We start from the raw sequence: 25728 nt of genomic DNA on the forward strand, positions 1-25728 counted from the left end.
AATGTGACATGACCCCATTAGTATACTCACTAAACAACAACAAAATATTTAGGGGATAATAATAATAATAATAATAATAATAATAATAATAATAATAATAATAATAATAATAATAATAATAATAATAATAATAATAAGAATATTATGATACACTGGATTTCCCTACTTGTCTTCGTTCTCCACATCTAACTGCCACCTTATCTTGTCCATTAATTACGACCCCGCCCCTCTGTTTCTTTTTTTGTCTTGTCTCTTTCTGTTTTATTTCTAAACATTTTAATTAGTAGCCTCTAATTCTCTATACATATATTTATAATATTTCGTTGTAGATAATTTGATTTGTGATTCAATTACTTGATTTGCTAGAGCTATCAATTATAACACCTTAGGCAATTTCATAAATTTAACAATTAAACCTGATGGGGCTTAATTTGGCTAACTATTGGGCTCGTATAAATATTTAGTCATGGTGTTCATTGGTGGGCCGTGATCCAACTTTATCATATTTAATAGGTTCAAAATTACTTCAACGCTTCAAAAATATGCATGGTTTATAAATGCATCATATTCTCCACCACAAAAGTTACACTTATATTACACAATACACACACTAAAAATACATAGATCTCACATTGTCTTCTCCATTGGTTGTTTATTTATTTTTCTTGATCATTTTTACTCTTTCTTGAACTATTTTTCCAATTACTAACTTGAGGATCTCTTCTAGGCTCAAGTCCCTAAGATTTCAGGTGAACGAATTAATTTTCCGACAATCAAGATTGAGAAAAGTGTTTGAAAATAGTCAATGTTTGGCGACGGATAAATCGACATCCATCTGGACCCATAATTGCATTTTCAAATTAAAAGATTAAAAAGTTACTAGATTTTTTTAGGAGCAAATAAAAATAACATAATTCAAGAAACAAATTGCATAAATTCGAAATCATTCTCTAAGACGGCCATAGTATCGGGTGCAAGCACCACCTCAAGATCAACGCTTCCGTTTCCTTCAGGCCCAGGGAAGGCCGAGATCTTGCCGTCAAATTTGTTGGCCCCACCACTTCTTACGGCCAATGGTCGGCCCCACCCGAAATCATTGTCGTACATTGGGAACCTAGGGGAGCTTCCCATGGTCATCATCGCACCGTCAAAATTCCCAAGTGGGAACAACCTAGGATTGCTCTCCCACTCCTTCACGCCGCGCCGCACCGTACCATCCCCGTGCGCCACCACGTTCTGGTGCAGCCGATCCGCCCCCCAGCTCAAGTCGTTCGACAGCAGCTCTCCCGCGGTGGCGACGGTTGGGATGCTCTGGATTAGGTTGCCGAAGTAGAGCGGCTCCAGCCGCGGCTCCAGCCGGTGCCTGCAGTTCACTGCCATCCTAAACGTCGTCGTCTTGTTTGCGTCTAAGTTCCTGGCACGTGTCACGCATCTCCAGAGATGGGCGCTGAGTGACTGGAATGATGAAATCTCAGCCGTTGGATTTTTCTTCACTAAAGTACTTTCGTCTTTAACGGGCGTTATCTTTCCGTTAGTTTTGCAGTTAACCGCCCAACTGTCGTTACTCTGTTTCCCCAAGATCTCCGGGACACCGAATTCTGGCTTTTGGGCGGCGTTATTTGCCCTGAATTTCAGCTTCATAATCGCTTCTCTGCTAAAATGGAAGATCTTTTCGCGCAAAGGCTCGTCGCCGGAAAAGGTCGCCGACGGCCCTCCTTCGGGGAACGCCAGCACCGCCGGCGAATCAAAAACAGTGTCGCGGCTGAAGTCCGGCGATCTCGAGATCTTCTTCGCCCCACTCGCCATTTCAGCGAAGGTGTTAAAGAAATTCCAGAACGAGGTTCCGTCCATCACGGCATGATTCGCGGCGCACCCGACGAAAACGGCGTCGTTCAGCTCAGTCACCTGCACCGCCACGAGCGGCCTATCGTGTCCTGCGTAGCTCAGCGTGCTATCGTACTGGAAGAACCGGCGGTACACCGACGGTATGTCGCGATCGTGCGGCGGAAGCAGGGCGGCGACGGAGATGTGCGGCGCCTTGGCATGGAAGAAATCAACGCCGGCGTCGTTGCAGACGATGTGCACGTGTCCGACGGCGTCGGTCTGCAAGCGGCCGGCGAGCGGTGGAAACTCAGAGAGGGTTCTGGAAAGTGAGAGCTTGATGAGAGAGAGGAGATCCGCGGAGGAGAGAGGCGGCGACGGCAGAAGAACCCCCTTTTGGATGTACTGACAGGAGAGCATGGGGAGATCAGATACGGAGAGCCTCAGGGACTTTATCGTGGAGCTGCGTTCGGGGTATATAGTGCATTTTGAGACAATCACTACTGATGAAGACGGCATCGTTTCTTCTCTTTCTTTCTTTTTTATTATTTAGTCCTTTGTTTTTGTGTAATTTAGAGAGAGAGATAGAGAGAGAGAGAGAGAGTGTGTAGAAATTGGAGAGAGAAGAAGGGGTTATTTATAGTAAGTAGAGAGAGAAAGTGGGTTCATGCACTTTGGTAGTTATTAAATGAAGGTGGTCCGATCCGGTCGTTACTCGTTAGTGTCTTGTTTCTTTAATAGTACTTTCTTTTATTTCTATTTTTAATTTAATTCATTAATTAAAAAGGAATTGGGCAGAGTCATATAATCATTGCACTAGTAACATTATTTGTCCACTAGCAAATGGTTACTAATTCCAATACGGAATGTTGTGATTATTATTGTTATTATATTAAATAATTGTATACTGCCATATGTGGAAAAATCAATTAGTGATGTTGATTAGAGAAAATTAATGAATAATTACTTAATTAGACTGTGTCATTGTCATTTAATTAGGAATGTAACTTATATAAATTCTCTCATCAAACCTATAGATGATGACTAGACCCACATTTTCTGCCTAGATAGGTTGGTGCATGCATTAACTAATTAAACTATACTCCAAAATTAAATAGGTATTAATACTATAATATCACACATAATAAATCCTTCCTTTGTTAATAATTAAGTACCAAATTTGCCTAATAGGACGGTGCATTAGTTAAGAAATTCAACTAAGATCCAAAAATAAATGGATATAAATTATAAAGCCATCATACCTAAAAAATCCTTCCTTTTTTTTTTATAAATGAAGAAAATTTACGATAACCCACACGGAAAATTCTAATGAAATCGATTTCAATTTTCAAAAATAAATTTCATTGTTGTCGTAACCGAATCGAATATGTCGATCCGATCGACCGGTTGAACTCCGACTTAAATATTTATACGTATTTTTTTTATAAATGAATAAACATTAAAAATTATTGATCATTTTGCCTAATAAATCTTCACCGTCCAACACAACCTATTAATCATCGTTCTTATAAAAAAAATGTTGTTGCACTAAAAGTCACATGTCATAAAGTTACTAAAAAATGATATTATTAGATAACATAAGTTAAATAATAACATGTGGAAAACAAGGATAGCCATTTTTGACAAATCAAACTTGACATTTCCTTATTGCATCCACTGATAGTGGCTGCCTACACAATATATATGTGCAATCCGCTGATAGTGGAAGTGCATACGTGTCTATCTGCTATTGGCTGGATTTTGTTAATGATTAATTATTACCCAACTTATCATTTTTTGGGAATAAAAAAATTAGCAAAATAATCTTTTTTTTTCCTTTTTTTTTTCTTTTTTTGTGCACTGGATGTGGAGTGACGACAATGGTCAGAAGCATGTCTTCGTTCATGCACCTTCATATTTTTTGTGCATGTCATGTAGTAATAAAGTATAACATATTATTATTAGATTTAAATTTAATAAATGAGGAGAGAAAGAAGAAGACAAAATGAGATTGTATATGTAACCATTAAATTATTACGTCATGGTTTTATTTATTTTAGAAAAGTATAAAAATATTACGTCCTTTCACTGCATGTTTTAGGTTGTAAATATGTGGGATTCAAGGACTAAAAATTAAAATTACTTAATTAGAAGTTGGGACAAAAATAAATAAAATAATAAAAGTGAAGCTACTTTAATTTAACAAAAAAACGATGGTTATCATTCATGTCTGGGCATGGGGCAAATTCGACCTGTCTAGCCAGCTCCATTCACAATCATTATATTGCCAATTTAAATATATTAATTTTTAATTTTTTTTTTTTTTTGCTTTTTTATGTTCTTTTTATTCTTTGTGTGTGTGTGTGTTCTTTACATTCATCATCCACTTTGTGTGATCAAGGATTGCTCATCACTTGATACTTTTCTTTATTTTTCTTTCTATTTATATAACGATAGTGTTTCAAAGTCGAGTATGGCTAAGATTATTTTAAGTGGCTGATAAACTCTTACGTCTAATAAGATGCTTTAAGAATTGACAGTTGTTATATCTTATTTTTAGAATTATTTAAAAAATATTTGGATAACGATAGTATCAGCTAATTTTACTCATTAAAAATCCATAAATAAAAAGGTAGAGGTACTTTTTGAAAAAGAAGATGTTATTTGCTCGTCAACGACTTTCTTTTTATATATATAAAAAAAAAGAATATCAAACGGCCGCTAAGGCTGTAAAAATAGTTGATATTAATTGTATGAAGTGTATATTTTGATTAATGTTGATATTAATTTGTAAATAAAATATATATGTGGACAATATAAAAAATAGGCCCTCACGGTTTAGAAGTGAGAAACTAATAGGCCCATCATTCATATATTCGGTTTGGGAAAACGGGGCAAAGATGGTCCGGTAAAACAAGGTGGCCCGGCCCAACATGCAAAATCCGACAATTCCACGTGGTTTAAAGATATTATTACATTAATTACAACCGTGTTTCTTTTGTGTTGTGTTGGTAAAGTACAGAATTAGACATTGTTTGGATAACTCTTATATCCATTCCATTCGGACACCACCTCCAAATACTATATTTTACGTCACAAGACAATTAATTATTTAAGTAGCTATTCTTCTCATATGTTCTTCTTCTTCTTCTTTAAGAAAATAATTAAAAAAAAATAATAATAATAATAAAGGCTTGATGCAAATTATAACACAGAGAATCCATCATATATTATTTGTTCCAAGTATTGAAATGGGCTGGCAATATGTAGCATTAGGCACAATGATCCATGATCCATAATTGGGTGAGGAATAAGCATAATCATAATTCATATGTATCTACCACCTAAATATATAATTAACCATGAATTGTAGTTTTAAGATGGCCTAATTTTTTTTTTTTTTTTTATCTAAAGTGATAAAATGTTTATGAATCTTGAATTTTCAGTTATTTTGGTATTCACAAAGTTGACTTTGTTTTTGAGGTGTTGACAAATGTATATGAATCTTGAATTCAACTACCAAAATCATTATATGCTAATGATAATATACATTAAGCACGAAATTAAAGGTGCCCACCAAATATTATGTTCTTGGTGCATATTTGAGCTGGGTCCCACAAAAGATGAAGCATCATAAATAATTATTTTTATTACTTTATATATATATAATATATATGCCACAAGCCAGGATATTTACCCATCTCTTGTTTCTCTCTTCCCTTTTCTTTTTTTTCCAGAATCAGTAGTGTTGTTGCATCACTATTGACATCATTACAGGGAAAAGGTATCAGAATCTAATGAAAATAAAGAATAAAGAACACGAAAATAAATCTTTTTATTTTTTAATTTAATTTAATTTATTTTAATTTTAATTTAAATACATATAGGTGGTGAGATTAGGTATAAGGTCTAAATATACTTGAAAGGGAAAAGGAATATCACATCAGAATAAAAAAGGCAGTAAAGTTTTTTTATATTAGTGGTGCAACTTGCAAAAAATAAAAAATTAAAGTTGCTCCCTTTGGAAAAAGAAAAAAGTAGTGGGGTTAGTTTGTCATTTACCAAACGAACTTGTGGAAATGCTGGTGCTATTGCTGTTCTTCCAAATTCTCTGCCTAGTGGGTGGTGGTGGGGGTGGTGGGGGGTGGGGGTATTTTAGTCCACTCACAAAAGAGAATCTCATCAACTGTTTAGACTTTAGATATCTTCATCTCTTTTTGGTGGTATTTTAGTATCAACCTGTATAAACTTTCTGTGCAAAAAACACTTTTTAGGAAGATATATAGTGTTACCAAAGAATCAAATGGAAATGGAGTTGCTATTTTTTTTTATTTTTTTATTTATTTTAGTGTATGTAACTTTGAATATTAAAACACCGTCGTCTTCGAAGAATAATCGTTATCCGAACCTAGAAGGGATGTAACAATTTATTGGAAAAGGGGAGCATCAATTGACTCTAGAGAAAAGGTAATCAAGAATATAACTACTAGATTGTATTAGTCATAAAAAAATATGTGACAATTCAATTGCAGATGATTTGAATGAAACTAACAACAAAATAATTGTCTTTTCAGACAAATAGTTGTTCAATATTTATTAGCACTTTGTGGATGAACAACAACAACAATAGCAACGACAATAGCAGCGACAACAACAACGATAATAATAATAATATCTACAAGCACTAGCTAGTTAAAGCGTTTCCTTCTTCTAGCTTGATTTTTCTCGTTCTTTTTTTACCTTGGAATCGTGTTAGTTTTATTTGACGATGCAGCTTTCTGTGATCTTCTAAGTTTCATCGAAACGAAACCAAGCGATCAATCCCCCCTGATTAAAAAAAGGTATTGGGACATATATATGTGTCTAAAAACTAACTATGTCGAGTCGAATGCATTTGAAAAACCGTACCATGATGCCCTAATCTGAGCCCGTGTGGATCAATTCTGTGCATATCGTGTTCATGCAGATTAATCCCGAACGAAGAACTCCCTTGAAGATGAGTAATCATTAAGCTTCCGTTTTGTGGGCAATTACTACTAAATCCCATCATTTCGCCTGAATTATTATTTCTCAGACAAGAATCGTATGTTGCTCTCACCACAATATCTCCGTCCAAACTGTGCTGATGTGGCGGCTGCAATGTGAAGTTCGATTTTTCGGGCGAGTGGGGCCCGTCTTTCTCCGGCGAAGAAGAAGAAGCGTTGGCTTCGTGATCAAGATTGACGGTTGTGATGTCGTGTATACTTGATCTCCTCTTGTCTTTCCCTCCAGAAAGCTGTCTGATGAAATACTTTTGTGCATGACTAGCAACCTGTGTAGGTGTCCTTGTTGTCACGAAATTACGAGATATGTTTCTCCAATCCCCCTTTCCGTACTTCTTTAGTCCCAACAGAAACTGTCTGAAAAACCTCGAAAAACATCACACCATAAACAGTCACTATAAAAAAAAATTGTAGCATGTGAAATAAAGACAGCATAATTAAACACCCTTCTGAACATGCAACACCTTACTACAAATTTGAGCACAAAAATCTGATAAAGTTGCAATCTTTTTTGCGATAACATCACAAAAACATCATTAAAAAAATATATATATCATGTGAAATAAAGACAGCTTAATTAAACACCGTTTTGAACATGCAACACATTATAACAAATTTGAGCACAAAAATCTGATAAAGTTGCAATCTTTTTTGAGATAACATCACAAAAACATCATTAAAAAAAAATACATATCATGTGAAATAAAGACAGCATAACTAGAAACCCTTTTGAACAAGTAACACATTACAACAAATTTGAGCCCAAAACTGTAACAAAGTTGAAATCTTTTTGCAAAATAAATTAATGTTTTTGTTACCTGTGTTCTTCTTCAGTCCAAGGAACGCCCTTTTTGCGCTCGTGATCAGCCGCACGTGCGGAAGAAGGGTTTCTTTTCACACCTGGGCTGTAGATTTGATCATGCTTCAAACCCTCGTAACCGTGGCCGCCGCCACTACTCATCCACTCCAATGTGAATGAATTATTACTATAACCTGGAACTGGGATCAGCCCTGCTTCTATGTCACTTATATCTTCCACCAATTCCCTGTACTGTTTGAGCACATCCCCCACGGTTTTCCCGGGGATCATCGACGCCACATTGTGCCACCTGTCCGGCGTATCTTTGTCGAAAAAGGCGAGGGCATTTTCGAACCTTTTGTTCTCTTCGGGTGTCCAATTCGACACCGTGTTCTGCTCGAAGAGCCAATTTGAAGATGATGTGTGGTATGAAGCAGGGGAAACAAGTCCCATTTCTCTGTTCATCAAGAAAATAAAAAGGGGGGGGTGGGGGGTTCTTCACAAATTGGGAGAAGACACTTGTGGTGGAGATATAGGAGGGGTAAAAATCAAGATTAGTTATGATCAGAAGAGAATCAAGTCAAGCAAGCATTTTTTTTTAGTGGAATCTGATTACTTTTTCACACATGGTGTGTGGAATCTGGGAAAGGCTCTCAAACTTTCCTAACCCCAAGGAAAAAAAAAATTCAAGAAACTGTTGCAAAAACAAAACCAAAAAAAAAAATCAAGAAACAGAGTTTAGATGCAGAGCACCTATGCCAAAACAAAAAATAAATATCAAAGCTTTAATTTGGTGGTGGTTGATGGAACTACAGTAGTGATGAAAGAAACATAGAGGGGTGGGGTGGGGGTGGGGTGTTGGGGGGGGGGGGGGGGGGGGGTGTGTACAATAAGTAAAAATGGCAGGCTAGAAATTGATAAGGGAGTGAAGTAATACTAAGAAAGATCTCTAGTTTCTTTCACTTTGTACTGAAGAAAGAAAGAGAGAAACAGGGTGAGGAGCTTTCATTCAGACAAAATGATGAAAGGAAAAAGCTTTACTTGTAAGAACAAATAAATATTTAATAAGAGTTTTACACAAGTAAATCTATAAGTTACCTGTACTTTTTTTTTTCTTTTTTTTTAATTTAAAGGATGTGAGAGAAACACAATAAAATAAATAAATGATAATATTTAATTGAAGATGAGAGTCAGACAGATGGAAGGGTGTATGTGAATGATTGGTTGGAAGGTGTCTGTGGGGTTTGCAGCTGACTATAACTTTTTGTTTATTTAAAAAAAAAAAAAAAAAAAAAGAAAGCTGCTTGATCAAATGCAAGAAAATGACAATCTGTCATTTCTTCTGTTTGCAGGGGAGGGGGTATATATGTAATTTCAGCCAAGGGGTTGATGCAGCTTTGAGCTTTGTGCTATCAGCATATTGTCCACATTTTTTGCTGCAGGGAACTTTTGGCAATGTCTGTCAATTTTTATGATTATGCTATAATTTCTTACACCTTTGGTCACAATTCAATGTTAAATCATTCTTTAATTTTCCTTCATTATTGCAAGTTTTGTAAGAAGATCTTATACAAGATTCAGTTTCAATAATTGTTTTTTCCCATTTAAGGTAAAGTTTAGATATAATGTAAAATTACGAAAAGACCCATTTTGTTTGAATAATTACAACTATTGCCTTGACTACGAATTTTCTTACATGTCTTATACCATTGTGGTGTCAAATTCAACATAATTTTCTAGATTTCGTGGAATGTTCTCTTAGTTTGTACTCGTTTTGTGCAAAAACAGTTTCTAATGTACCATACTATGATATTTACAACTCAAGAAACACATCTTATGATCATCTTGTTTCAAAATGTGGAGTTCGAATGGGATAATATTTCACATAATCTAGAAAGATTCTACTAAATTTGACACCGCAAAGTTAGACGTGTTAGAAGACTCATAATTTAGGGGAGAAATTGTAATTACCCAAACAACAGGGATTTTTTCGTAAGTTAACTTTACGTCAAGGGGTTGGCCGTAATTTACCCTAAGATAAATACAACAATTATTTGTGTATTTTATTTTTCAAAATTACTGGTAAGTACTTGATTCATGTAACTTTTATGTATCTGACTTACAGTTAAAAAAAAACATTCACTTTTGACCAAATAAAGTTTGTTTTTTGTTTTTTTTTTAATTTATTTTTTAATTGTTAAATGTTAAATAATACTAATGAGTTGGCAAGGGATAAGCAAAGAGGTTTAACCGGCAAATTATGACATGTGGAATATCTTAATTGCAATTGAAATAGTGTAAAGCACAAGGTACAATAAAGAGGATGCTGTTTTGACTTGTACGGGATTATCAGATTAGGGCACCTGTCATAATTTAATTAGTGCGCTCTAATTTATTTACTTAACTAAAGGTCCACTATAATGACATTTTGTTCAAAGTGAATAAACATACACAATTATCTAATCATTATATAACACATAAAATAATAATATTAAATAGGAGGGTATAAAAATACTAATTAACATCAGTTTTTATTAATCAAGATTATAGCTTCGTTTATGTTAATCGCATGTTTTGCAGATTAGGTGTGACTGAAAATATATTATAAAATTTAAGCATTAGTGAAAGGTTCAATGTACTTACTGTACGATATATATAAGTCAGCAAAATACATTTTTTTTAATTATTATTTATTTGTTTTTTGGGCATGTACAAATACATTACTGGCCAAAGAAAATGTTCGGTTTCAATTATTTGGTCGAAAAAATAATATTTATACAGTAGTTGGCGTATTTGATTTATTTATTATTAAAATTATTATTTTTTTATAAAATTATTTTTAGCAGCTGTTAAATCTGGGGACCATATGTATAGGCTAGACTAGGCTGGTCCTTCCCTTGAAAAGTATATTTGATTTAAAAATTAGTTATATTCCGTTTTTTTTTATATTTTTCCTATTTATTAAATTGCTGGGCATGAAATCTATAATGACATGACATGTTAGGCCAACTCTCTCATTTTTTTATTTAATTAAATAGCATTAAGGTTTCATTAATTAGTATTGTATTAACTATTAACCTTGTTTTTAAACATTTGCATTAAGGTGCATTCAAGATACAAAATCACATATGCTACTTGGAATTTATTTAAAGGAAAATTAGCTAGAAGCTCCTCCAAAATATTTCTTATAATAACTTTCAGTACACGTGAATTTTGCTCGTTTTGCATATGTGTGTACACCTGTTTATGGCCGTGTGATAAAGTTTCGACGATGACAACGTGGCGCAAATTAGTTGGATGGAATCTGATGGACTGCAGTTATATTACATGGGATGAATGTGAGTCTAAAGACCAGAGAACTTTTAACAAATTACAAAAGTTCGATTACCCTAATCCGAAAGATATATATACATATAATAATAACTTATTAATGTCTCTTTAATTTTCAAAATTAAAGAAAATAAATGAATAGAAAAACTAATTGCCCATGTCTATGTGATGGAGTAGTAGTCGTTGGAAATGAAAGTAACGACTATACAACAAAAGAAAGTTGGACTTTCCACAAGTGGAAAGATTCTTTGGATTACTACATTTCCAAAAAGCGCAATGTGACTGAGTTGGTGAGTTCATGTGGGCCCCTCTACAGCTTGGCAATTTATTTTATTTTTAATTAGTTTATTCTTTTTTAATTGGGAAATTATTTTATTATCAAGTCCATAAATTCATTTACCAAACTTGCGAAAACTATGATCAACTCCAACATCGTGCTAAACAATATTAAAAGGGATTTACTTTGATGCATTCATATTACTTCATACCTTCAAAAAAATGTTACTTTGGGTGTATTTAAAAAAAAGTAATAAATATATATGATTTGTAACAATAAAAAAAATAATAAATAATAAATTATGACACGCACACATATGTATAGTCTTTTTTTTGTGGGGGCCCATCTTTGCAATGTGGGTTGTTTTATAAGATGCTGCCCCTTTGGTGTGGGCCCATTAACCTTTAGTGTGGGCCCATTAAGGATTGGCTCTTACCCAACTACCAAAATTAGTGACTAATCAGTCCTTTCAACACCATAATTCATATTATTTTCTGTCATTGAAAATGATTTAAGACTAAATATAGTAGTTTCACTTCAAGCCATCACCACAAATAAGAAAATATTGAAATAAATTAAATAAAAGGATTATAAGACTAGTTTAGATTAATTACGATAAGTTTATAGCCGAAGGGCAAAAAGGTAATTTAATATAAGAAGATGAGAAGTCAGCGTCGTAAAACCGTATCAAAAATCACATCATTAAAGTGTTAGTTGTTCCGTTCCATTCCGTCGCTTTAATGACGGAATTCGACAATTCCTCTGAAAATATCAAATACATTGCAGTATGTATTAGCTATTTTGGTGTTTTTTTTTTTTTTTTGTAATTGTCCGAAAGCAACCGTTTTTCAGATATAATTAACGGTCATTTCTTAATAGACAAAGTTCTTAGTTCGTTTCAAATATAAATCGACCGCATGTGTTAATTGGATCAAAGTTTAATTAGTCTATATGGATTACGAGTCAAGATTTCTCAAAGACCGAACAAATTTCACGAGTTTCTCTATACAAGTCAACACACGTAACTTGGTTATTTACTAAGGTCTCGTTTGGTTGATTCATAATATAGATAATTATTGTTCTATTTATTTTTTAAGAATGCCTGTTTATGTGAAAATGCTCGGTGAATAAATAGGAATTTTTAGTTAATGGTTTTAAATTAGAAATAGGAACTTCGTTTCAGTCCTTCCAATGAGAAAAAGCCCAATGGCCAATAATTGGTAATTTCCATTTAAAAGCCCACATAAAATAGCTAAAATAATTGTTAATGTGATTAAAATCTTGCATAATACTCCCTCCGTTTCAAATCAATTTCGTTGATTTCGAGATTTTTTTCTCTCCCTTTCGAATTGTCTATCGGTTTAGAGTTTCTATGATGCATTTAGTACACTTTTCTAAATTTTGCCGTCATACTTCTAATTAATGTCGAGAGAATTATTAATTTTGTTAATACTTTTGTCGAAAACGACATATAATACGAGACGCGAGAGTATGTGTGTACAATCACAATGAATGTATAATTATTGAGTAAAAAAAATTCACTGAAGAAACAAATATAGCTTTGGCTTTGAGCACTTGATAATAGATACACTATTCAAACACAAACACACACACACACCACCTCTCTGTTGTCTCCACGTGTCACTCTCTTGTTACCTTGTTAGATTCTTCAATCCCATGATGTTTGTCTTGAAACCTTCTCCATTCTTTGCCAGAAAATTACTCTCAAAAATAAAAAAAAAATAAAAAAAATAAAAATAAAAAAAATCATAATTAACACTTAGGCAGATCTTTAGGAGGTGGCAGAATAGACTGATTAGGGCCTTTCCCATTATCCACCAAAAATGCCATTTTTAGCCCCCATGTTGTGTGGACCTCTAAATGGCAGTGCATAAACCAAACTCCTGCAATTTCAATTTTCCATTTAATTAATTCAATATTCAAATTAAGGCCAGCTAATTAATTAATTGATTAATATATCTAAATAATTTAATTAATAACCTGGATTATCTGCTAGGAATCTAATGGCAACCCATCCACCAGAAGGCACTCCAATGGTGTTACGCTCCACCGGGTCAACCAGATTAAAGTTATTCGGATCCGTTTTCGGGTTATAATTACCTAACCCTCTGCCCACCGCAAAGAAATTGAATCCATGCAGATGAACCGGATGATTTTCCGGTGCAATGATCCCAGTATCCTGCAAAACCACCTGAACCGTTGCATTGTACGGCAGCCTGTAAACCTTCGTCCCCGTCGTGGTCGATAAATTCGCCGGTGGGGCCCCCGTGTAGTTAAACGCGTGGGGAGGGTTTCCGGGAAAATCGGAGGTGAAAACCCCCTTGATATTTTGCACGTGCGCTTGGAGAAGCGCAACCGTCGGCATCACGAAAGTCACGTTGTTCACGCTCGCCACCACCCTGCTCCCGTTTCCGGCTTTGCAGCTCGGGCAGCGGTTGATCCCGAGTCCGACGGTGAAGAGGAGGCTGTGGTCGATTTTCATCGGAACTTTCGCCGGATATTTCTTCGAGTTCAAACTTCGGAGCGAGTTCACGAAATTGTTGGCGACTGGGGTGGCGTTCTGCGGGGGCGTGGCGGTGAAGGATGTCGGGGAGTTGGCGAGCGTGCCGGAGTAGTGGATCGTGGCGGTGGCGGTTTTGTTGTCGACGGCGACCACCGGAGTGTCCATGAACGGCGACGCCGCCACCATGTACTTGCCGGCGCCCTGATCCGCCGTTACGATCACGTTGGTGGTTTGCCCCGGTGCGATCAGGATCGTGTCCGTTTTGAAGGGCTTTACGTAGGTGGCGTCCACTTCCACCACCGTCAGTTTGTGGCCGGCGATCTTGAAAAAGAGTTCTTCATTGAGTGCAGCGTTGATTAGTCGTAGCATGTAGTTTTTCCCCGGTGAAACGTTTAACGAGAAACCACCTGGCAGATGACCGAATATAATATTAGATAATGTATATTTTTTAAATCTGGGTCCAATGTCAATGTTTTTTTTTTTTAATTAATTTTTTTTTCTTCAAATATTACCTGTGGAGGGACAATTCGAGATCGGTCCAGGATGACCGTTGATCGTATGAGCATCGGAAACATTGGGAGCGAGGCCGGATTTTAGAGCCTCGTTTATGACAGCTTCGGTGTCGGATTTCCACCATTCACCTACAAAATCAAGAAACATTAATTAAATTTTAAATTATTTGATTAAGAAAAAAAATTACTAGTAGCAAATTATCAATTAATTTTTATTAGGTCATACCTAAAACGACGACCGATTCGTGGTCGGGTTTAGGAAAAGGATAGGGGACGCCGAGCTTAGGTAAGATGACGAGGGCACCGTGGACGGTGGATCTCAACCATAGGATGTGCGCGTGCCAGAAGAGTGTGCCCCTTTGCCCCGTGATAGTGAAATTGTACACGTAGCTGTGTCCGGGTTGTATGGGGCACTGCGTTATATATGCCGGCCCATCTGACCACCCGGTTCGGAGTTGTCTAACACCATGCCTATATCAATTTAAAAAAAAAAATCAATTTTAAATTATTTTGAGTTTTCGAATTTTAATAAGATTAAATAGTTAAATTTTTGTTACCAATGGATCGAGACGTTGTATTTGACCCGATTGATGACCCGGATGAGGACTGTATCGTCTTCTCTAGCGTAGATAGTGGGGCCCGGGAATTTTCCGTTGACCGTGACGATTGATTTGGTCGAGCACACACGGGTGGTGTTTTTCATCACAACCTGCGCATTGTAGCAATATCTCCATAATTAGTAATTTGGAGTTGTATCCATATTTTTTAAGTTATAATTTGTAGGTACTAATTGGAATATTTGATCAACGACAAAATGAGTGATAAGCTGTTAATTGCAATAAGTATTGTTTATGAGTGGAATAATAATTAAATGATGGAATTAATTAGTTATGGTTGCACCTTATATGCTAATAATTTTTACTTGCATGTTACTCACTAATTTCTCTTGCAATTTCATCAATTAAAAAAAAACAAATTAAACGAAAAACTCACGTTAAATTGGTAGCGCCGAACTTCGCATTCGACAAAACACGGAAGCAAACATGCTGCGAGGATCAAAACCCGAACCCGAAAATCCATTTCTTTTCTTTTCGTGTGTGTGTATGTGTGTGTAATAAATCTATATCTTTGTTCTTAAGTTGAAATGTCTCTCTTAGCTAGTTGTATTTAGCCATGACTGCCCAACTCAATGTTATATAGGTGACAATAAGTGCCAAATTGCTGCCATTACGTCGTTTTTCATTAGTTAGGTGAAACGATTAATTCTTGAAAAATAAGTCTTCTTACCCAAAACTAATTAAGTTTGTTTTCTCTATCATATTTCTTACTTACTTTTTACATAAAGTGTTTTTTATTTTTCTTTTCCTTTTCTTCTCAAACATTATATATATAGTTAGTGAGCCATAATTCTTTAATTAAGTCCTTAATGTTCTGTTTAGATTAGTTCTCATTAATTACACTTCAAATTATGCCTTATATGTTTAATATTTTAGCTATTTAATTTATTATGTGATGCCAAAAGGAATAATTACATTACTAATTTTTAGTCATTAGTTAATTCTGATGAAGTGCGAAATTAGATGCTACATCTGGTTATTATTTACATTGGGTGGATTTGAACCGTAGATTGACACATAATCGCACACCCATATGTAGTTATCTAATCAAATCTACAGTTCAAATTTACCCTGTGTAAATAACCAAGTGTAGCATCTAACTCCCCTAAAAGTTAATGCATGAATTGGCTAAGCTCAAAATGAGTCGATCTTTAACTAAGAATCTTCAACGTGATTAATTAAAAGTGACGAATTAGGTTCATCATGGGTAAATCAAATGTTAATCCGATGTTTTAAGTGTTCATTTGGTGATCTAATTAGTGAGTGGATGCGCCTGATTTTCCATCGAAAGTTACACATGATAGATCTTCACCGTCAATATACACACACTAATATAGGTATGTGTTTGTTTATGTATTTACGAATGATAAAGATCTATTCGGTGTATAATAGTATAAACACATTATAAATTATAAGGATTGTTCCGAACATTAATTTAAGAATTCAAATTATTTTATGGATACATCATATTCTAAAGTATTCCCAGCTCGTTTTTTAATTAATATTTTTTTTATAATATAAATGAAATAATTTTATGAATCACATAAAACAACAGAGGGGCCTTTCACACGTACTTATCAAATTACTAAAAACCCAACAAAAAAATAAATTGTTTGCAAGCTAAGATATATATTGCTACTATTTAGCCAACCTTAGGTTTAGTTGGGGCACTGCGTTATATATGCCGGCCCATCTGACCATCCGGTTCGGAGTTGTCTAACACCATGCCTATATTAATTTAATTAAAATAAAAATTATTTTCGATTTTAACTTATTTTGAGTTTTCGGATTTTAATAAGATTTAAGTAGTCATTTCTTGTTACCAATGGATCGAGACGTTGTATTTGACCCGATTGATGACCCGGATGAGGACTGTGTCGTCTTCCCTAGCGTAGATAGTGGGTCCCGGGAATTTTCCGTTGACTGTGACGATTGATTTAGTTGAGCACACACGGGTGGTGTTTTTCATCACCACCTGCGCATTGTAGCAATATCTCCATAATTAGTAATTTGGAGTTGTGCATGTTTTTTTCAGTGTATTGTAGGTACTAATTGAAATATTTAATCAACAACGGAAGGAGTGATATGCTGTTAATTCTAATAATTATTCTGTGAGTGGAATAATAATTAAATCACGGAATTAATTAGTTATGGTTGCACCTTCCATGGGTTAATACTTTTTAGGGCTAAATACAGTTTGCACCCTTAAACTATAAGGGTGGTAACACTTACCCCTTAAAGTTACAAATGTAACACTTATCCCCCTCATTAATGAATTTAAAGATATAACTTTGACTTTGAATGATGTGGCATTTTTTCTTCCCAAATTGTCCTTCAAAGAACTATAAAAACACTCATGCATCAAAGAACTATAAAAATAACTTGTATTGAATTATGAATATCTGTGCATACAACCAGAACTAGAGAAATTCCAATTAAAAAAATGAAAAAAAAAACTAAATTAAATTAATGCAAGTAGAGACTAGAGGATGACATATCAACTTTGCTTAAAAAAATAATCAGTTGATGAATCAATCCCCCAACGTTCGAGAAAATCGTTCCAATCGGATGATTCTCTTTTCCTAACAATATCCTGACGTAGCCGTTTCTCTTTGGAAAGTATTGCTGCTAACCGAATAAGCGCCTCCTCGTTTGTTCCTTGATCAGCAGATGGAACGTATTTTCCGGTACGCAAATCCAGTCTTGAAGTTGGCTTTTTCAGCAAGTCCTCTCCAACTTTGACGAGATTTTTCAAATTCTTCTTTGTTGCAACGTCCACAGACGACGTTACACCGACTAAAGTCTCGTCCTGAAAAAAACATATATATTTATTTATAATTGCTTAGAATGATATTACATGTGAAATAAATTAAATTTAAACTTCATCGGAAGAAAAATTAAATTACCTGGATTCTTAGAAAATTTCCACTAGAGTGAAGGGCTCCAATAAAAGTGGAACCGTAGTAATTAGTGATGTTTTGTATAGCTTGAGAAATGACATCCCACAAGGGCTTCGATTTACGATTTTTGATCAACCATCTCAAAGTACTCCACTTTGATGCTTTTTTGGCGTCATACTTATGAACTTGTTCTGAACCAGTTCCTAGAGACAATACTAGAAATCGACCTTCTTCTTTTGGACTTCGATGAAAAATACTATCATTTTCTTCATCCATCTTCATCCTTATTATTTCAGCTATTGCTATGAAACACTGCATGCAAAGCAAATCCATAAAAGAAATATTAATAATCTATTCTTGAATTTCGGCTTATATTGCCATAGAAATTTCTATAAAAAAATATTAATTAGTGTAAGATATTTACCGGATCGTTAGCAGCAATCCCGCCATCAATAAGGTTGAATTTTGTTTTCTTGCCCTTTGAATCTCTTGTTTTGAAGTAGTGTGCTGGGAGATAAGTCGGAGCGGCTGAAGTTCCTAAGCAAATATCCGAGAGCGAAGCATCTAAGCTTGGGTCGTTTTTTACCTAAATAGTTAACAATAAGATCGATATAAAAGACGTGACCTTAATAAATGAAATATATAGGATAATATATTATAAATAATAAATCAGTATGAAAAGCACACAAACATACCTGATAGCTGGAGAAGATAGTGTGGCTCATCTTTTTAATATCAAAAGTTGGAATAACAATATTTGTCAATGTTTCATGCAATTTTGTGTTTCCAAGTTTCTTCTTGAGTAGGGCTCGAAGATATTTTCCGTCATATTTCGGACCAGATAAAAAACACTTGAGCGTCGTTGCAGTGTGACTAACAAGATTATCCCTACAACCAATTCCAAGTACGTTAAATTTCGGAGCTAAAATTCAAAATTTAAATAAATAAAGAAAGAAAGAAAGAAAGAAAGAGAGAAAGAAGTAGTACCTCTCTTGGGGAAATATTTCCGGACAGTTCTCAAGGTAGAAATTTTTAATATCTTTCGCAGCAAACAATGGTCGATTCTTTTCGTTTGGAGCGGTAAGCATTACACTGATGAGACCTCCTGTGCTTGTGCCTGATTACGTCAAAGTAATCTGCAAGTCGAGCATCTTCACCATCCAATTTCTGAAATAATTATACATTCATGCATCAAATATTGATAAAGAAAAGAAAAAATCAGTACACGAATCGAAAAGTAAGAGCTAATTAATACATACACATACCTGAAGTTGTGACTCGAGAAATTCGAGGATAACTCCGGGGATTATCCCTCTAACTCCACCACCATCAATCGCCAAAACTCGGATCAATTTTCCGAAAGGTTGGTGCTCCATCTGATATGCTTGTGATCTTGATGATTCCATCATGCAAAAACTTTGAATTAATTCTTATTGCAAATTGTCTTTCAATGTATACGAGTAGGGGATAACGTTTTGCTAGTGTTGTATTTATAGAGTTCTGAGTTATGTTTTAGAAATAAAATTTTCCATAACTTGGGATTTTTTTAATAAGGAAATTTCAGACATTGGAAGTAAAATAATGACGTGGCAGATATTGAGTGAGCTGGCAATTACAATCACTTGGTAAAAGTACTATATATAGTATATTTGAATTATGGATAAAAAAAAAATTACGGAATCTAATTTTTACATATGGTATATTATCTATTAAAAGATCAGAATTTTGTTTCCTTATTTTATATCAGAGTTAAGTCGCTAATAGATGAGTAAATCATAATTGGGAAAATATCTTATTTTGGATATTTTCAGAAAAGAATTTACACGTCATTATTTAATTTATTTTTTATTGCTAGTGCAATATTTCTTTAGATTCAAATTCTGTGTTTTGAGTTATACCAAATTTATTCTGTGTTTGCTTTGACTTTGAGATATACAATAGTTTTCTTCATTCATGTGCCCAACTGCTCATACCTATAATGAACAATTTATTTCATTAGATAACTGTCTCAAATATATTTGATGATAAAATATATTTATATGTATTATCTTTCTAAAATCGAACTAGATATATATTAAATATCTTTTAAGCATGGCTAACTCTACTGAAACTACTATGATTAGAAGTGGAACAATGCATAACTCAAAATTAATATCGAAAGGAAGAACAATATGATAGAGTAATATGTTTTGTAACAAGAGATTATATTATATATTATTATTTAATGATTTATATATATAATTTTGGGCTAAATACACTTTGCACCCTTAAACTATAGTGGTGGTAACACTTACCCCCTTAAAGTTACAAATGTAACACTTACCCCCCTCATTAATGAATTTAATGATAAACTTTGACTTTGAATGATGTGACATTTTTTCTTCCCAAATTGTCCTTCTAGCTATTATATTGATGCATATATAATAAAATATTTTCAATATTATATCAAAAACTAAAATTTATAAAATATAATAATTATTAAAAAAATATTTTGATTTATGTTTAACTCCACATTTTAATTACTATAGACCCTAATATAAATAAAAATCTCAATATTTTAAAAAATATATAAAATACGTTAAACATTCGCAAGAAAAAAATATTCAAGACTTAAATGGCCAATTTTTTTATAATAATTATTGATTTGAAAATTTATTTAAGTTACTTAAATATAAATTTTAATAAAATAATATTTAAATATTTAGACGTTTAAATTATAATTTCTTATTAACTTTTGAATACATTTTGTGATTCTCAAAATAAAAAGTGAGATGATTATATTAGAGTCATATACGCATTAAAATAACTATATAAACTATAAAATTATAATTACAATTCGAATAATCGTTAACTTTTTATTAGCTACAAATGAACACAAGGTAAAACAAAAATAAACTAAAATTCAATTTTTTTCATTCATAAATTTACAATATTGAAATAATAAAATTAAGTTTTGGCAAAGTTGCCGAATTTTTTATTATTACATATTCATTATTTATTTAATGGCTAGAAGGACAATTTGGGAAGAAAAAATGCCACATCATTCAAAGTCAAAGTTATATCTTTAAATTCATTAATGAGGGGGATAAGTGTTACATTTGTAACTTTAAGGGGGTAAGTGTTACCACCCTTATAGTTTAAGGGTGCAAACTGTATTTAGCCCTACTTTTTACTTGCATTTTCATCAATATTGAAACCATAATCCGACTTAATTAAAATATTAAGAAAAATTGAATAAAAAATGAAGAATGCAAAAAAAACAAAAAAAAAAACACTAATTAAACGAAAAACTCACGTTAAATTGGTAGCGCCGAACTTCGCATTCGACAAAAGACGGGAGCAAACATGCTGCGAGGATCAAAACCCGAACCCGGAAATCCATTTCTTTTCTTTTCGTGTGTGTGTGTGTGTAATAAATCTATATCTTTGTTCTTAAGATGAAATGTCTCTCTTAGCTAGTTGTATTTAGCCATGACTGCCCAACTTAATGTTATACAAGTGCTAAATTACTGCCATTACGTCGTTTTTAAATAGTTAGGTGAAACGATTAATTCTTGAAAAATAAGTCTTCTTACCCAAAACTAATTAAGTTTGTTTTCTCTATCATATTTCTTACTTACTTTTTACATAAAGTGTTTTTTGTCTTTTTTTTTTTCCCCCTTTTCTTCTCAAACATTATATATATAGTTAGTGAGCCATAATTCTTTAATTAAGTCCTTAATGTTCTGTTTAGATTAGTCATCATTAATTACACTTGAAATTATGCCTTATATGTCTAGTATTTTAGTTATTTAATTTATTATGGGATGCCAAAAGGAATAATTACATTACTAATTTGAAGTCATTAGTTAATTCCGGTAAAGTGAGAAATAAGATGCTACATCTGATTATTATTTACATTGGGTGGATTTGAACCGTAGATTTGACATATAATCGCACACACCCATGTGTAGTTATCTAATCAAGTCTAAAATTCAAATTTACCCAGTGTAAATAATCAAGTGTAGCATCTAACTCCCCTAAAAGTTAATGCATGAATTGGCTAAGCTCAAAACGAGTCGATCTTTAACTAAGAATCTTCAAGGTGATTAATTAAAAGTGACTAATTAGGTTCATCATGGGTAAATAAAATGTTAATCCGATGTTTTAAGTGTTCATTAGGTAATCTACTTAGTGAATGGATGCGCCTGATTAGTGATTTCCCATTGAAAGTTACACATGGTAGATCTTCACCGTCGATATACACACAATAATATAAATGATAAAGATCTATTCGGTGTATAATAGTATAAACACATTATAAATTATAAGGATTGTTCCGAACATTAATTTAAGAATTCAAATTATTTTATGGATACATCATATTCTAAAGTATTCCCAGCTCGTTTTTTAATTAATATTTTTTTTATAATATAAATGAAATAATTTTATGAATCACATAAAACAACAATACGATTTATGACTGTAAATGTGGGTGTGAGGGGCCTTTCACACGCACTTATCAAATTACTAAAAACCCAACAAAAAATAAATTGTTTGCAAGATAAGATATATATATTACTACTACTATTTAGCCAACCTTAGGTTTAATCATCTATTAAAAATTATAATAACATTATAGTCAACTACTTTAATCGGCAAATAGTCTTGACTTCATGATTGGATGTCAACCAATCCGTTATTTTTCTGAACTTACAAAGTAGATTAAGTTAATTTGTGTTGTGTGTTATTTAAATTTAAATATCAAAATATAGTGTTTGTAATTAGTGCACTCCTCTCTTTCAAATTATCCGGTTATACTAAATAAAAATTATCATATAATCAATGGGTGCACAGAATTGAATTTTCGAATTCGGCCAATTCCAATCCGAAATGTTTATTTATGATTGGAGAAAATTAAAGCTTCACCACTACAAGAGATTGCGCATAGACATGGGCAATTAGTTTTTCTATTCATTTATTTTCTTTTCTCTTTCTTTTTTTCTTTTAAAAAAAAGTAATTATTAATAGATGTATATATAACTTTGTTCGTTATATATATATAATATAATATCAATTTCTGTTTAAATAGAGGGCAAAATAGGAAGGAAAAAAAAAGAAAAAGAAAGAAACACGATACTCGATCATATTTTATTATTCTTGTTACTTTTGCGTATGATTTATAGGGATAATATAAATGTTACCTTTTTCATACTTGGTCTAATTAATTAACAAAAAATAAAACAAAAACCAACTTAGTTCTAATTTTATAATTACTATTTCGTGCCATGATTTATATCTTCCACCCAATAAATTGAAAATTAAAAGTTGTTTCTTTGACACTTGTAATTTGAGCTACGGATTAAAGATATTCCTGCTCATATATTTTCAAAATTAGGGGTATCACTCATTTACCCAAGATTTTAATTTCTTCCATGTCGAAGTTGTAATTGCTAAGTTTTAGGAATATTTGATACCTGTTATTTCGGGTTGAAAAAAAATTGTTGAAATTATATTTTTTAAGCGACGATATAAGTAAAATCATTCAATTCTATTTGCCGCATCGCAAAATAAAGGGTTCATGACTTCATGCAAAACATGAAGAAAAATGTTACATTCGCGAAGTTATTACATGTAACAATTAAAATATAACAAACTAGAGGAAAAAATCCCTAAGTAGGCCAATATAAAGGATTAAATTACAGTTTCCCCTCAATTTAGGGGTAAATTCACAAAATAAGATACTTGAATCATCTGTTTCGGGTTTGAAACTTGACTTATTGAACGGGCCAACCCACCCATTCAAATTGTTCTAACTGCACTTTTCGGGCCAAACTTTCTGTGGTTCACTAATGTCGATGACCCATATTTTATTATTTCTTATTACTTTTGCATATGATTTCAAGTGAAAATATAAAAGTTATCTTTTTTTTTCATACTTGGTCTATTAAAAAAAAAAAAAAATGAACTTAGCTCTAATTTCATAATTACAATGTCTAGACATTATTAGGACCGATAGAAATTTAAAATTATAACATGTCATGGTAGCATAATTAAATTATCTTACATAAAAATTTAAAATGTCTAATCCTATATGTAATGCACGACCGGTCCTCTGGATTGAGAAATAATTATGAAGCAGTGGTGGGATATAGGAATAATAATTAATTGAAAAAAAAAAGTTTTGACTTATTTATGTGGCAACACAAATAATGTAGCATAAGAATTTGTGATCATTCCCAATACTTCTCAACTTATTGCGCGTGCGTCCACGAAGAAAAAAAAAAATTTAATAATATAAAATTAAAAGATTGAAAAGAAAAAAAATCATCTATTGAAGAGAAGCCTGACATAAGCTTAAAAAGTTAAATGTGTCTTGAGTATATTATAAGAACTCTAATAAGAACTCTTGTAATATTAGGATTCTATATGATTTAGTTATTTAGATTAGTTATGATTTAGTTATCTAGTGAAACTCTATTACCTTGTATTATTTTTCTATATATATTTTATGTAAATTAACCCATAACAAAATGGGGTTTTTTTATTACGTATTGTTATTTCTCTTTTGCTCTAATTATATTCTTTCTATATGGTATCAGAACATTATGTTTTTTTAAGCTAGCCGCCTTTCTTTTTCATGGCGGTGAAAACCTAGCCGCCCTTCTTCTCGATGCCGGTGACCACCCAATTTTCTCCCTCCCGCAGTGGTGCATCTTCTCTATTTTTTTCGTTATTCTTCTTCCTCTTTTCTTTTTCATGGCTTCAAACCTAGCCGCCGCCTCTCTTATTCTCCATGGCCAGCGACCACCAAACCAATTCTCTCCCTCCCGGTGGTGGTAACTTATATTTTTTTCCCTTTCCGACATCTTCTTCTTCTTAGTCGGTTAATCTCTTCTCTCTCTTTTTTCTCTATCCTTCTTTGAATTTTTCTCCTCCCCCTCTCACATCTCTCTTTTTCGAGCATATCAATATAAAAAAAAGAATTTTTTTTCCTATGATTTTGGCGAGATATTTTCACTTAGGAATTCTATAGGTTGTGTTTCGCAGTTCCTGTCCAGTCTTCACTTTTGAAGTTTATTCGTTTCGACTGCGGGAGCGTGCTAGCAAGTGATTGTCCAGTCTTCACGTTCGTTACGTTTCGACTGCGGGAGTGTGTTAGAGTATATTATATTATTAGATATTATAAGATATTATGATTTGGTTACCTAGATTAGTTACCTAGTGAAACTCTATTATCTCGTATTATTTCTCTATATATATTCCATGTAAATCAACCCATAACAGAATGGGGGTTTTCTATTACGTATTATTATTTCTCTCCTTCTCTAATTCTATTCTTCCTATAAAATGGAACTGTAGTTTGTGAATTCCCACAAAAAGTAAATTTGCTACACTATCTCTCTATTGTGTGTAGTTCACTGTCTCTATTTTGTGTAGTTCACTCTCACTTGAGCGTGCAACTCACTCTCTCTCTCTCCAGGAATGAGGCACACATATTCTGATGCTCTCATTTTCACCCTCCATCTCTTAAGTGGCCTAATGACATTGTATAACATCTTCTGCACTATGTGTATCTGATATGATAATGATGGTGCATGCATGTTTAAAAATAACAAAATAATGTTGGATATTATTAATTTAGAAAAAAACAGTAGACAAATTAAATTCTTATTTCTCGATAACACAAACTTAATTAAAGATTAAACTGTAAATTATGGCAAGTCTAAAAAGTATAACAAAATAACCATGTACGTAGACACGACAATGGGCCGATTTTTGACCAAGAACCGGCTCGAACCTGCCCATTGACGAACCGGACCGGCCCGTTGACCGATGAACCGGTCCCGAAATCGTGAACCGGCTCGTGTCCCTCGGGATGGCCCAGTTCTTAAAATAGGTGAACCGTGAACCGCCGTGGCGACCT

The 25728-nt window shown here is 33.4% G+C and overlaps 4 protein-coding genes across 6 annotated transcripts; all 4 read right to left on the reverse strand.

Annotated features, from left to right (window-relative positions):
• Positions 1 to 808: 808 nt before the first annotated feature.
• On the reverse strand, positions 809 to 2553 carry LOC105953046 (HXXXD-type acyl-transferase family protein). The gene has a single exon (XM_012976666.2). It carries the CDS (start codon positions 2338 to 2340, stop codon positions 916 to 918), a length of 1425 nt encoding a protein of 474 aa, XP_012832120.2. The 5' UTR covers positions 2341 to 2553; the 3' UTR covers positions 809 to 915.
• Positions 2554 to 6317: 3764 nt separating this feature from the next.
• On the reverse strand, positions 6318 to 8883 carry LOC105953056 (transcription factor DIVARICATA). Of its 2 annotated transcripts, XM_088823887.1 has the most exons (3): positions 7682 to 8883; positions 6730 to 7220; positions 6318 to 6648 (listed from the first exon to the last, which is right to left on the reverse strand). In XM_088823887.1, exons 1-3 carry the CDS (start codon positions 8125 to 8127, stop codon positions 6617 to 6619), a joined length of 969 nt encoding a protein of 322 aa, XP_088680013.1. In that variant the 5' UTR covers positions 8128 to 8883; the 3' UTR covers positions 6318 to 6616. The 2 variants fall into 2 exon arrangements, with proteins under 2 accessions (XP_088680013.1, XP_088680012.1); XM_088823886.1 differs by having other exon boundaries at positions 6318 to 7220; positions 7682 to 8682.
• A 3880-nt stretch (positions 8884 to 12763) lies between these two features.
• On the reverse strand, positions 12764 to 21227 carry LOC105953042 (laccase-4). 2 transcript variants are annotated; one of them, XM_012976660.2, is made up of 6 exons: positions 15299 to 15474; positions 14863 to 15014; positions 14532 to 14776; positions 14306 to 14434; positions 13271 to 14200; positions 12764 to 13173 (listed from the first exon to the last, which is right to left on the reverse strand). In XM_012976660.2, exons 1-6 carry the CDS (start codon positions 15383 to 15385, stop codon positions 13043 to 13045), a joined length of 1674 nt encoding a protein of 557 aa, XP_012832114.2. In that variant the 5' UTR covers positions 15386 to 15474; the 3' UTR covers positions 12764 to 13042. The 2 variants fall into 2 exon arrangements, with proteins under 2 accessions (XP_012832114.2, XP_088679941.1); XM_088823815.1 differs by lacking the exons at positions 14863 to 15014; positions 15299 to 15474 and adding exons at positions 16746 to 16897; positions 21118 to 21227 and having other exon boundaries at positions 12768 to 13173.
• On the reverse strand, positions 17290 to 19214 carry LOC105953053 (patatin-like protein 2). The gene is made up of 6 exons (XM_088823816.1): positions 19088 to 19214; positions 18810 to 18989; positions 18518 to 18710; positions 18247 to 18408; positions 17829 to 18134; positions 17290 to 17731 (listed from the first exon to the last, which is right to left on the reverse strand). Exons 2-6 carry the CDS (start codon positions 18908 to 18910, stop codon positions 17420 to 17422), a joined length of 1074 nt encoding a protein of 357 aa, XP_088679942.1. The 5' UTR covers positions 18911 to 18989; positions 19088 to 19214; the 3' UTR covers positions 17290 to 17419.
• Positions 21228 to 25728: the final 4501 nt, after the last annotated feature.

Source organism: Erythranthe guttata, chromosome 10, assembly GCF_056151865.1.
Source record: "Erythranthe guttata isolate IM_541 chromosome 10, IM_541, whole genome shotgun sequence".
Lineage (NCBI taxonomy): Eukaryota > Viridiplantae > Streptophyta > Magnoliopsida > Lamiales > Phrymaceae > Erythranthe > Erythranthe guttata.

Coding starts and splice junctions, on each gene's coding strand:
- LOC105953046 (XM_012976666.2), bottom strand. CDS start 2,340: ATGCCGTCTTCATCAGTAGTGATTGTCTCAAAATGCACTATATACCCC.
- LOC105953056 (XM_088823886.1), bottom strand. CDS start 8,127: ATGAACAGAGAAATGGGACTTGTTTCCCCTGCTTCATACCACACATCA. Junction 7,221..7,681: donor TGGACTGAAGAAGAACACAG/GTAACAAAAACA, acceptor GAGGTTTTTCAG/ACAGTTTCTGTTGGGACTAA.
- LOC105953042 (XM_012976660.2), bottom strand. CDS start 15,385: ATGGATTTTCGGGTTCGGGTTTTGATCCTCGCAGCATGTTTGCTTCCG. Junction 15,015..15,298: donor TTCGGCGCTACCAATTTAAC/GTGAGTTTTTCG, acceptor TACAATGCGCAG/GTTGTGATGAAAAACACCAC. Junction 14,435..14,531: donor CGAATCGGTCGTCGTTTTAG/GTATGACCTAAT, acceptor TTGATTTTGTAG/GTGAATGGTGGAAATCCGAC.
- LOC105953053 (XM_088823816.1), bottom strand. CDS start 18,910: ATGCTTACCGCTCCAAACGAAAAGAATCGACCATTGTTTGCTGCGAAA. Junction 18,711..18,809: donor GAAATATTTCCCCAAGAGAG/GTACTACTTCTT, acceptor AATTGGTTGTAG/GGATAATCTTGTTAGTCACA. Junction 18,135..18,246: donor GGATTGCTGCTAACGATCCG/GTAAATATCTTA, acceptor CTTTGCATGCAG/TGTTTCATAGCAATAGCTGA.